The sequence below is a fragment of the Dendropsophus ebraccatus genome, chromosome 6, assembly GCF_027789765.1.
Source record: "Dendropsophus ebraccatus isolate aDenEbr1 chromosome 6, aDenEbr1.pat, whole genome shotgun sequence".
Taxonomy (NCBI): Eukaryota; Metazoa; Chordata; class Amphibia; order Anura; family Hylidae; genus Dendropsophus; species Dendropsophus ebraccatus.
The window spans coordinates 83491166-83502723 of record NC_091459.1 but is presented as its reverse complement, the minus strand read 5'-3'; the positions used below and the strand labels follow the sequence as shown (position 1 = coordinate 83502723).

Sequence of the window (11558 nt, the reverse complement as noted above, 5' to 3'; positions counted from 1 at the left end):
CCAACTATTTTAATGGAGCTCTATTAGGGCATGTTCACACACAGAATATATGGCGCAGGAATGTTCAGATTTAAAACTACAAATCTGTTAACAAGATCTAATCCGCAACATGTCTGCTGTGTGACTTTACCATGTGAGCTGCTAAGGCCTTTACATGGTAGACAACTTGTTTCTCCTTGGTTTCACCCTATGTAGGCATGTCTGTATCTTCATGGGCTACATAGCAGCATCCACAGATATGACTCCTTGACTATTCCAATCTGTTCAAACCACCAATAAAAGGTTTACCATTTACTTACATTAAAGTAATCATCTTCAGTATATTAAGAACTAGGAGTGCAACACAACAGATAGCGTGGAGACAATCGCCATGTGTTAAGGTCTGGTCACACAAAATGTGGTGGTGCAAGATATGTGAACATATTGGGTTATAACATCTGCAAGCTAGATATGCACACATCAGTCTGGAATCATTTACAAGCAGACCATTTCTATAACAGCAATGGAGATAAAGTCTATAAATGTCTACAAATACCTAGTATTTCAAGGAAAGCAAATATCAACAGCCAACTACATATGTTGCTGCTCACACCTTAAAAAAAAAAAAAAAAAAGCATTTTGCTTGATATTACTGGGTAGTTACCTGGAAAACAAAAAATAAAAAAATGGTCTCATAAGAGGTATTGAAAATATCAAGTTATACGGAAGTGCATAGCCAAGTTGGAATACTAACATTTTATGTCATGTATACTGATAAAGGGGTTCTCAAAGTTTTAATACAGCATCTTTACATGCATGTTAAAAGTACAATAAAATGAACATATCCAGCGCCACAGCAAATTTCTCATTGCTAGCCATCAATTTAACAGAATGAACTTGACAAAGACAGACATTCAGTTAACACTGTAGGTGCCATGAAATATTTCAGAACCAAAAAGTAACCCAAAGTCAGTCAAGGGGACCACCGAGACTAGGTTCTGAAAGTATTTGGCATAGATGTCATAGGTCAGTTATAAGAGAAAGCCATGACAGATTTTATCCAGGTATGTCATATAGTCTATTACATTTGTTTTACCAATATACATTCTTATGGATTTGCCATCTGAAGCTGCTGATATACAGCAAAATTAGCTAGGAAGGGAAACAGGTAGTTGGGTGACATCAAGTTGCAGTGACCAGTAATTATAAATTTATCGAAGGTCTACAACTTTATATCCAACTAAATTTCATACCAAGGCCACAGACTTTAATGAATGTAACGGCTGTTCAATGTTTGATATATAGATGGGGATCCATGTATGTAATCCTACAACTTCTGTAAAATTGGGGTTAGCATTTCTATAGATTTATTTGGCATGAAATGCTCTACACTTCCTTCATGATCTTAAGGAGCAGATATATTCTCACATCATGGTATATGGAAAATTATAAAGTCTTACGGTTGTATCTGAGAAAATCCACTAGTTAGACTAGTAGTGAAGAAGCTGCATAATACATGGCACACATTTTATTTTACAGGCAGACCCCAGCACTTCCATCATGAAGTAGACTATACTTTATTTTTCTAAACTCAGCATAAGAGGGGGGGGGGGGGGGGGGGGGGGGGGAAGAAAGAAAATACAAAGACAAAAAGCAATTGAATTGTGTCTTAAGGATTACTCTTTATTTCCCACGACAGCCTAGCTTGTCTTCTACATTAATAAGTTTACAAGCTAGCTATATTCTGTTTCTAGATTTAAACTGTAACCATGTTTCAGATGACAAGGAATGCTGCAAAAATACTCTAATCCAACAAAGTAAGATTCACAAAATAATCTGTATCCATTCTACAGTGTTTTACCAGTTATCTTTAACACAAAATTAGATATTGATGCTAAGGGTGGCTATAGATTTATGTCTTACAGTAACTTGTTGTTCATGCAACACTTGTGCTCAGAGGGAAGGCACAGCATTTCCTACAATGAGCCACCTTATAAAGAGTTCTGGTACTTCTAGAAATCCCTGTTGCTTTGTAATTTCATGTGTGCGTCACCTCACATTGAGGCAGTCTTCCAATTAAAAGTCACTTGCATAGAGACAATGCAAGTCTTAAAAAATACAAAGTTATCTCCCTAAAGTGGCTCAAAATAGAGATTGTTCATGGCTGCCTACATCTATAGATAAAAAGATTCTAAAACAATATAAGGGCTTAGGCATAGTACAGGTGTTGAAACCATGAATTAATTTTTTACATCTACTTACACCTCCCAATAATGTGAATGTAGCAGTACAAATGCACCAAATATCATTTTAGAAGTGTCCATATCATTTTCATAGAAAACAAATGTTTGATAACTAATAGGATTTAACACGGCACAGTGTCTACCACAACAGAAAACATCTGTACAGAACAAAATGTATCTAAAAAATAAAACTATGCTGTTCTTTGCCACATGCAAATATATTCATGAAAATGAAAGGATTGCGTGTAACCATCTTTTTCTGTATGGCATCTCATGGACTGGGGAGAAACAGAAAACAAAGGGACAAGTCTACTTTTCATGCAGATCCTTTTTGTACACAAAATCAGCTTTGATGATATGGAACAGTTTGCATAACATCAAACATTTATCTGGTGCAGATGCACAGGGTTGCCTTCTTCAATATCCTTATTTTCTAAGCAACTTAAAATATACAAGCCATACAAGTTGGAAACTAAAAAAAAAAAAAAATAATAAAAAAAAAATAATAAAGCACACAGGCTGCAGGAGTAAACCAAAATCTGCTGCTATAGCGGTCTTTGTTTTCATGTCCAGTGTAAGGTAACACTTATGAACTTATTGTTTTCTAGGTTTAGGATCAACCCCCTGAAGGCGATTCAAGCTTGCATGCGTTCACATACAGCACCACACCCATACTCTCGTACACACGCCACTCCTTGACTGGGAGTCTGCTTCATGAGTGAATTGCCTCACATTTGTAAAATGAGCCTGGCACCACAACACTGTGTCCAGACATTCATTCAATGCTGTCCATTCATACGGAGCTTCTTAGCAAGGCCTGGGCTTATTCTCCTTGGACTTGTGTGGGCATCCTACCCATATGTTTTTCTTTTATGCTTACAAGGCTTGATGATGACAGTACCACATTTCCTCATTTGCTCGGTTAGATCAATGATCCCTCTCAGGCACTGAAGATCTTTGACCTGTAGCCCTTTTCCTCTGCACAACCTATATAAGCATTCGGTGTGAAGTTATCATTACATTTGCCACTCATTCTCACTCGCACCCACTCGCCATCTTGACATCATTTGGTCTTTACTGTCATCCAAATGAAGTCCGCACATTTCTGTCTCCGATTTAATGCAGCAGCAGATCCCATGAGCCAAGCTTGATGGATCAAACCAGTTTTCAGTGCTGCACTGTACCTAACTTCCAACCATTCTTCCTAAAACTGGAACCCTTCTGCTGGTACATTGGCAGCTGAATTGAAGTTGAATGTTCCACCTTGTATTGTCTCAGGAACAAGGCTAGAATCTTCATCAATCTATGGAAAATGATACAAAAACATGATTGCACTGTTAACATCTGAAGTTCCTAAAAGGAAGCATTCCTATTTTTTAAAGGGGTACTCCGGGCAAAATGTGTTTTTAAATATGTTATTACATAACGAAAGTTATACAAATCCCTAATATACACTAATTATGGGAAATGCACATATTCTGCTGATTCCCTCACTTTAGTAGGTCAGGCGGGCTCACTTCCTCAAAAAAAAATGTGACGTCACGTCTCAAATGTATACACCAGCAGGGGGCACATGTAGAAGTATAGAAAGGGAATAGATGTCTATTTTCCATCCCTCCCTCGGCTGGTAATGTCCCCCTCCCCCCCCCCCTGTCCGGTCCTCTTATACTTGCCGCAGTGGCTCACCCCAACTAGCTGCCCCCTCTGAGCCCATCTCTCCCCTGGCTGGTCCCCTGCAGGAGCACTCACCCACCGCCCCGTTCCGGCGTGGTGAGAGCTCCTGCACCTACCCCCCCAACTTGCTGCCCCTCATCTGAGCACTGTGCCCGGTCCTTTGCATGAGCGCTCACCCACTGCCCTTCGGGGTGAGCGCTCATGCACCTCCTCCTCAGAGTCTGCTCCCCTCCATCACAGGCCGCTGCCTGGCCCCGTGCAGAGCACTCACCCGCCGGCCCGTCCCAGCGGGGTGAGCGCTTATGCACCTCTTCCCAAGTAGCTGCACCTTCTCCCAAGCAGGGTTCTTCACTGTGCATGGAACCGGGCGGCCGGGTGAGCGCAGAGATGAAGCAATCTGAGCCAGTCTCAGCGCTCACACGGCTACCCGGTTCGGTGCACGGTGAAGCACCCTGCTTGGGAGAAGGTGCAGCTGCTTGGGAAGAGGTGCACAAGCGCTCACCCCGCCAGGGCAGCGGCGGGTGAGCGCTCTGCACAGGGCCAGGCGGCGGCTGTGATGGAGGGGAGCACACTCTGAGGAGAAGGTGCATGAGCGCTCACCTAGAAGGGCAGAGGGTGAGCGCTCGTGCAAAGGACCGGGCACAGTACTCAGATGAGGGGCGGCAAGTTGGGGGTAAAGTGCGGGTGAGTGCTCCTGCAGGGGACCGGCCAAGGGAGAGATGGGCTCAGAGGGGGCAGCTAGTTGGTGTGAGCCACTGCAGCAAGTATAAGACCGGGCAGGGGGGTGGGACATTATCAGCCCAGGGAGGGATGGATGGAGAATAGACGTCTATTCCCTTTCTATACTTTTACATGCACCCTCTGCTGCTGCATACATCTGAGACGTGATGTCACGTTTTTTTTTTTGAGGAAGTGAGCCTGCCTGACCTACTAAAGTGAGGGAAATAGCACTATATGTGCATTTCCCATAATTAGTGTATATTAGGGATTTGTATAACTTTCTGTAATAACATATTTGAAAACACATTTTGCCCGGAGTACCCCTTTAAACTCATTTTGTGTGTATGTGTGTGTAATAAATATATATATACACACACACACACACATGTGAATTAGAGACGAATGAACCTCAAGCATGCCAAGGTCATCTGGTCTGTGCTGTACAAAACTGCTTTGGGAATGCCTCTTCTAAAAGCATTGAGAACAGTCTTAGGCCTTATCTACACGTCCTGTAAAGTTGTCCGTAATTGCGGATCTGTAATCATGGTATAGTTTAGACCACATTCATTTATATTGGGCTAATCACACACTCCATTTTAATTTAGATCTGTAACCTGTTCCGTAAAAAAAACAAAAAAAAAAACAGAACATGGACTGTGACCGCGGTATGGATTACCAGTAGAAGTCTATGGGATCACTAAACTTGTGAAAGAGGTCTTAGAGTTTGGACACCATCACAGAGGCTAGAGAATTTATAGCATTGAGCGCCAATGTAATCGCTGCACTACAATCACTATAGCTACTTACATCATCTGAGGAGAAAAACTGGTCAATTATTTCAAACGCCAGTTTGTAGATATCTTCATTTTCATGACTCTGTAGCTGTTCAATCTTTTCCAGTCCTGTAAAGGCAGATACATTGTTTTGTAAGTAGACTATTTTACTGGTTAAAACTTAAAAATAAAAATATATAATTTTTTTTTTTTTTTTTTTTTTTTTTAAACATTAGCACACTTCTAAGTTATCGTCGATATCAGCGACTGCATCAGGATGTCAATTGTAATTACAGCAGACACCCAATGTTGGTGGCATGGGCTCAACTGTGCCCATAGAATTTGACATGCAGTCTTCTGATCACTAATATAATACACTGCATTACTAGTAAAGTTCAATATCAGTTCCTGAACACCAGAGACACATTCATAATGACAGGTATAAAATAGTGTCTCATACAGAAGCTTTACATATGCTAGCTGTAGTTACATACCTCCACATTCTTCAATAAGATTGGCTATGGTTTCAGCCTCGTCATCAGCCATTTTTAATATGTTGCTCAATCCATCCAACACTACTTGTATCACCTGGGCATCTTTTACAGTCAACAAGTTGCAAAATGGTGGAATTACATTTTGTTGGATAAGATAAGCAACCTGGAGAAGAAGGGGAAAAGGCAACCATTTAGACATGGCAAGATTTCATAGGGTAAATAGTTACTGTTGTGTCAAACAATTTTCCTCCATCTAATAGCCTATGTGATTGCTTACATTTTTGTAAAAGTACTTTATCGAAGATGACTCCTTACCTTACAGTGCTGCTCACTAGGCTTCTCATTCCCCTACAATCTGCTGTTAACTGCCTATTAAGCTAAGGGCCCTTTTACATGGCTTGATATAGCACCACAAGTGTTCTGGCCAGCGAGATGAGCGCTCGTTTGCAGTGTTGATCTCGCTCGGCCGGGCCTCAGCTGTGTCTATCATCGGACCATTATTTAATGTTAATCTCATTTAGCCAAATCTATACACAATACTGACTACTAGCTGAGATCAAGACCAGTAGTTTCACACAGTTCCCAGATAAACATTAAAACACAGAAAATCTGCATTACATGACATAAGTCACAAGTCATAAGATACATCACACATAAAAAGGTGCTTTTACACAGGTGCTCTGACAGATTTTTAAGGCCAAAGCCAGGAATGGATTTGAGAAGAGGAGGCATCTGTCTTTCCTTTATGACCGGTTTTCTGTTTATAGTCTGTTAATGGCTTTGGCTTCAAAGATCTGTCAGATAAATCTGTGTGAGGGCACCCCAAGATTTCCATACTGACAGTCCTCACCTGGTCTTTTCGTCCACTAATTGTTAAGTTGCTTATAGCCCATGCTGCCTCCTTCTGTGTCCCAAAATCTCCCTATTTAGAAAGGAACACACAAAATCTATTAGATGATGACCGTGAAAACCTCGAGATCAATTCTGCTCCGTAACTACAGTGTACATTTAGCTTTACCTTATCCAAGAGGTGGATAATCATTGGTACAAGGTTAGCGTCAATAACTGCTTGTACTTGTTGCTGGTTGCCCGCTGTGATGTTGGACAAAAACCAAACTGCCTCCTAGAAGAATTAAACAGATTTAATAGTTCACTACTCACCAGATATCAATACATAAAGCTTAAACAGAGCTGTTTTTTGTTTTTAAACAGCGCCACTCTTGTTCTCAGTTTGAATCTCTATTACTGGCTGGCTTGTAATGAATATAATAAAAGTTTTATCCCAGAAAATGTTCCCCTTTCGCATCATTCATAACATTTACAAAACACTCAAGACAGCAAGTTGAATATACAGTAAGCAGTGATTTCATACCTTATTAATCTTTTCCTTGACATGGGTAAGCAATGCTGGAAAGTGTGACAGTGCATCACAGTTCAACACAACCTGTGTCTGCTCATCCGTTCCAGTGACAATATTACCTACAGCTCTCAAGGCAGCAGTCTAAGATTAAAAAAAATAATAATAATAATGTTTGTGTAATCTGAAGCATATGTTGAAATTTTAAAAAGGGCAACTATCAGTAGGTTTGTGTAAATGAGCCTGCTGATATCCCCCCAACAGTTCTGTGTTGACATCCTCATGTTGGAAGAGTTATTCATTTTTCTATGCGTCCCTGCATTCTTGAGCAAAAAAAAAAAAAAAAAAGAATCAGATTTTATTAGGGACCAGTTCAGTTCTGAAGTGGATTTGTGGGGCCTGTATGTTAGTTACCCCCACTGTAATACTGCACCCCTCAAAGTATTCAAAGTAACATTTCATAAGTTTATTAACCCTATAGGTGTTTCGTAGAAATTTAAGTTGGAGGGAAAATTTAAAATTCATTTTTTGGCAGATATTCTATTTTAATCCTTTTTTTTTTCTCTTAACACAGCAAATACTAACTGAGAAATGGCCATTAAATATTTATTCCGCTTATTCCAATGTTTCTAGAAATCCCCCATTATGTGGCCGCAGTGAGTCACCTGACTCAACCACAGGCCGCAGACATGACACAGACCTGGTGATGTTTGGGGCCTTTTTTTAATTTAGGTTTTTTAAGCTATGTTATCATTATTAGTCAGTTCAGTACGATTACAGTGATATCCATATTATATGGCTTTTGTTATAGTTTATGGCATTTATACTATACATACTGTTTTTGTCTTGCATATTGTAAGAGCAGTAATATTTTCATATTTTTCGCCAATGGAGTTACGTGAGGGCTTTTTTTTTGCGGCAGAAGCTGATGTTTTTAGCGGTACATGTGACTTGATAGTTTTTCTATATTTTTTAGGGGGTGGGATTAACAGAAAAGTCATTTTGGTTAGTTTTTTATGGCCTTAATCGGAAGGGATAATTAACCCCTTAAGGACCATGGGCGTACATTTACGCCCCCGCAGCCTGGGCTTTAAGGCAGGAGGACGTATATGTACGCCCTGCCGTGGTCCTGGGCTATGGAGTGGGCTCACAAGCTGAGCTTGCCCCATAGCGGGTGAGGACCGCTGCTATCTGCAAAACTGTGCTCAGCCAATCGCAGCTGATGACGCGGCAGAGGGCGTCCGGCACTCAGGACGCTCGGAGGGATTAGGCCGGGCCGTCCGAAGATGACATCGCAGACTGAAGATCGGAGACGAGTCGGCACGTGACAGGTATGTATAGCGCACCACACTTCCGGGTACACGGGTGGAGGTGGTGGGACACGGGGAAGTTGTATAACTTTGTAATGTGTGTTATTCTGTGAATTGTTTACCGCCGGACTACCCCTTTAAGGGTCAGGATCTGAAAAGAGGAGAAATATCAGACTTTCCTTTATGACCTGTTCTCAGTTTATAGTCTGTTGCTTGCTTTGACTTCAAAAATCTGTCAATATAAAATCTGTGTGTAAACACAGCCTGAGACTTACCTGCACTTTTACTTCTGGGTTGCTTAGAAGAGGAACCAAGTTTGTCACAATTCCAGAGTCTATTACCATCTGTATCTGCTCATTGCCAGCGTCTGTTAAATAGGAAAGCGCCCACACTGTGTCCACCAAAATCTAGAGGTAACAAACAGCCAATTGATTTTTTTTTTTTTTTTTTTTGGGACATTGTGTTCTTAATTATACAGAAGACATATGAGAAACTTACATTTACATCTGTGTGGTGAATGAGAACACAAAGTGCTGGTAGAATCTGAAAAAAAAGGAAAACGAGTATGTATGTGTTACACAGAGAAAAAAAAAAATACTCCTTAATGACTATGAAAGGTATTCTAATGCTGTCCGGATCAGATCACAGGTCTGAATTACGCAAACCTGTCAGAGATAAGGGTATGCAGGTTATTTAGGAGATCTCATGTGGAGCTGTAATCACAGGAATTGTTGCGGTAAAGCCCCTTCTTTTTACAACATTCCTCAGATGCACTCCGAAATCTACAATACTCTGTAATTTCAGAGACCCCTTGTAATAACCAAACCAAACACACACACACATACAGACTTCTACACAAGGGTCAATTCCCATGTAACAAGGTTGCAGCGGATTTTATACTGAGTTTCATAGTGAAATCCACTGCGATACTCAGTACCATTATAGCCTCTAAACTAACAGCCACTCCGAGAATGTAGTGACAGCCATGCATTAACTACTTCGCTTCAGTGACGGTAAAATAAACAGCCCTTCCTTACCTACCCGTGCTCCCTCTTAAGTGTCTGGGTCTCAGCTCATTGACAGTCCACTCAGCGAATCACTGGCTGCGGCGAGACAGCACAGCGATTAGCTGAGCAGGCAGTCACTGAGCCTTAAGCTAAGCTCCTGCTTCAGTCTAAGAATCCTGGCTCACTGATGGCCCACTCAACCAAACACTGGCTGAGGGAGGCGAGACAGCACAGCGATGGCTGAGCAGGCAGTCACTGAGCTGGGCTCTTGCTCGAGTATACAAATTATGGCTTACTGATGTCCCACTCAACCAGTCACTGGCTGCGGTGAGACAGCACAGCGATTAGCTGAGCAGGCAGTCACTGAGCTAAGCTCCTGCTTCAGTCTAAGAATCCTGGCTCACTGATGGCCCACTCAACCAAACACTGGCTGAGGGAGGCGAGACAGCACAGCGATGGCTAAGCAGGCAGTCACTGAGCTGGGCTCTTGCTCGAGTATACAAATTATGGCTTACTGATGTCCCACTCAACCAATCACTGGCTGCGGCGAGACAGCACAGCGATTAGCTGAGCAGGCAGTCACTGAGCTAAGCTTTTGCTTCAGGTCTAAGAATCCTGGCTTACTGATGTCCCACTCAACCAATCACTGGCTGCGGTGAGACAGCACAGCGATTAGCTGAGCAGGCAGCCACTGAGCTAAGCTAAGCTCCTGCTTCAGTCTAAGAATCCTGGCTCACGGATGGCCCACTCAACCAATCACTGGCTGCGGTGAGACAGCACAGCGATTAGCTGAGCAGGCAGCCACTGAGCTAAGCTCCTGCTTCAGTCTAAGAATCCTGGCTCACTGATGGCCCACTCAACCAAACACTGGCTGAGGGAGGCGAGACAGCACAGCGATGGCTGAGCAGGCAGTCACTGAGCTGGGCTCCTGCTCGAGTCTACGAATTATGCCTTACTGATGTCCCACTCAACCAATCACTGGCTGCGGTGAGACAGCACAGCAATTAGCTGAGAAGGCAGTCACTGAGCTAAGCTCCTGCAGGAGTCTAGGAATCCCGGCTCACTGATGGCCCACTCAAAACAATCACTGGCTGAGGGAGGCAAGACAGCGCAGCGATGGCTAAGCAGGCCACCAGCGAGTAGGGTTCCGGAGACTGAAGGAACGCAGGCAGGTAAGCATGGGCTGTTTGTTTTTACTAGCAAGGCAGTTAAATAGTAAACATGGCTGTGACTACATTCTTACAAAATGAAAATCCGTTGTGAGAATGGAGGGCCATAGGCTATAATGGTACCGAATATTGCAGCAGATTTCGCTGCAAACTCGTTACGTGTGTATCTACCCTTACAGAACATCAATATATATTATAAAAATAAATAAATCTATATTATAAAAATAAATAAATCTAATATCAATAAATAAATAAATAAAACATTCACACCAATACCCTAATTCTCTATTTCATCATATCCAAGAACAGCAATTAAAATATCTGCCAATTTTTCTGATCTCTTAAAAACGAAGAACACACTTACCTCCTGAATGGTCTCCATAGGTGGTGGTGGGTCTTTATGTCGACACAAGTTTACCATTACCCAAGTGACATTTCTCAGAAACGTAATCGGTATTGATGGGTTGATGAATGACAGCAGAGGCTTTACCACGCCAAGGCTGATAACATAATCTCTGCACTGTGGCCCATCACCTAATAAGAAAATCAGAGAACATTTTGAGGACTATTTCTTGTGACCAAAGCATAGTTATTTATAAAAAAAAAAAAAAAAAAAAAACAGTACCAAACCAAACCAGTTACCCAGTTCCTAAACAAAGATTAGTATTGGCACAATGTGAAAGTACTATTACTGTACGTGAGAGCACAATAAAGAAACTGAATCAGACCACACTGAAGATTAGGAATGTTTCAAATGAACAGACACTGCACAGAACGGTCAATATGTTGGTGTTCCACAAGAACTATCATCAATCAACAGTTTCTGTTGGAG

The 11558-nt window shown here is 41.8% G+C and overlaps 1 protein-coding gene and 1 non-coding gene across 3 annotated transcripts in view; both read right to left on the bottom strand.

The window, feature by feature from the left end:
* Positions 1-1636: 1636 nt before the first annotated feature.
* The window catches only part of KPNA4 (karyopherin subunit alpha 4), a 35203-nt gene continuing 25281 nt past the window's right edge, over positions 1637-11558 (bottom strand). For both annotated transcript variants that reach the window (XM_069975260.1, XM_069975259.1), the window contains exons 9-17: positions 11091-11260; positions 9049-9093; positions 8826-8957; positions 7256-7384; positions 6902-7006; positions 6734-6805; positions 5884-6046; positions 5424-5518; positions 1637-3525 (exon numbers count right to left, since the gene is read on the bottom strand). In XM_069975260.1, the coding sequence (XP_069831361.1) occupies positions 3427-3525; positions 5424-5518; positions 5884-6046; positions 6734-6805; positions 6902-7006; positions 7256-7384; positions 8826-8957; positions 9049-9093; positions 11091-11260 (1010 nt within the window). In that variant the 3' untranslated portion in view covers positions 1637-3426. The remainder of the gene's footprint in view (positions 3526-5423; positions 5519-5883; positions 6047-6733; positions 6806-6901; positions 7007-7255; positions 7385-8825; positions 8958-9048; positions 9094-11090; positions 11261-11558) is intronic.
* Positions 9183-9518, bottom strand: LOC138796137 (small Cajal body-specific RNA 7). Its single transcript, XR_011363745.1, has one exon. It is a non-coding gene; the product is annotated as a small Cajal body-specific RNA 7 (non-coding RNA).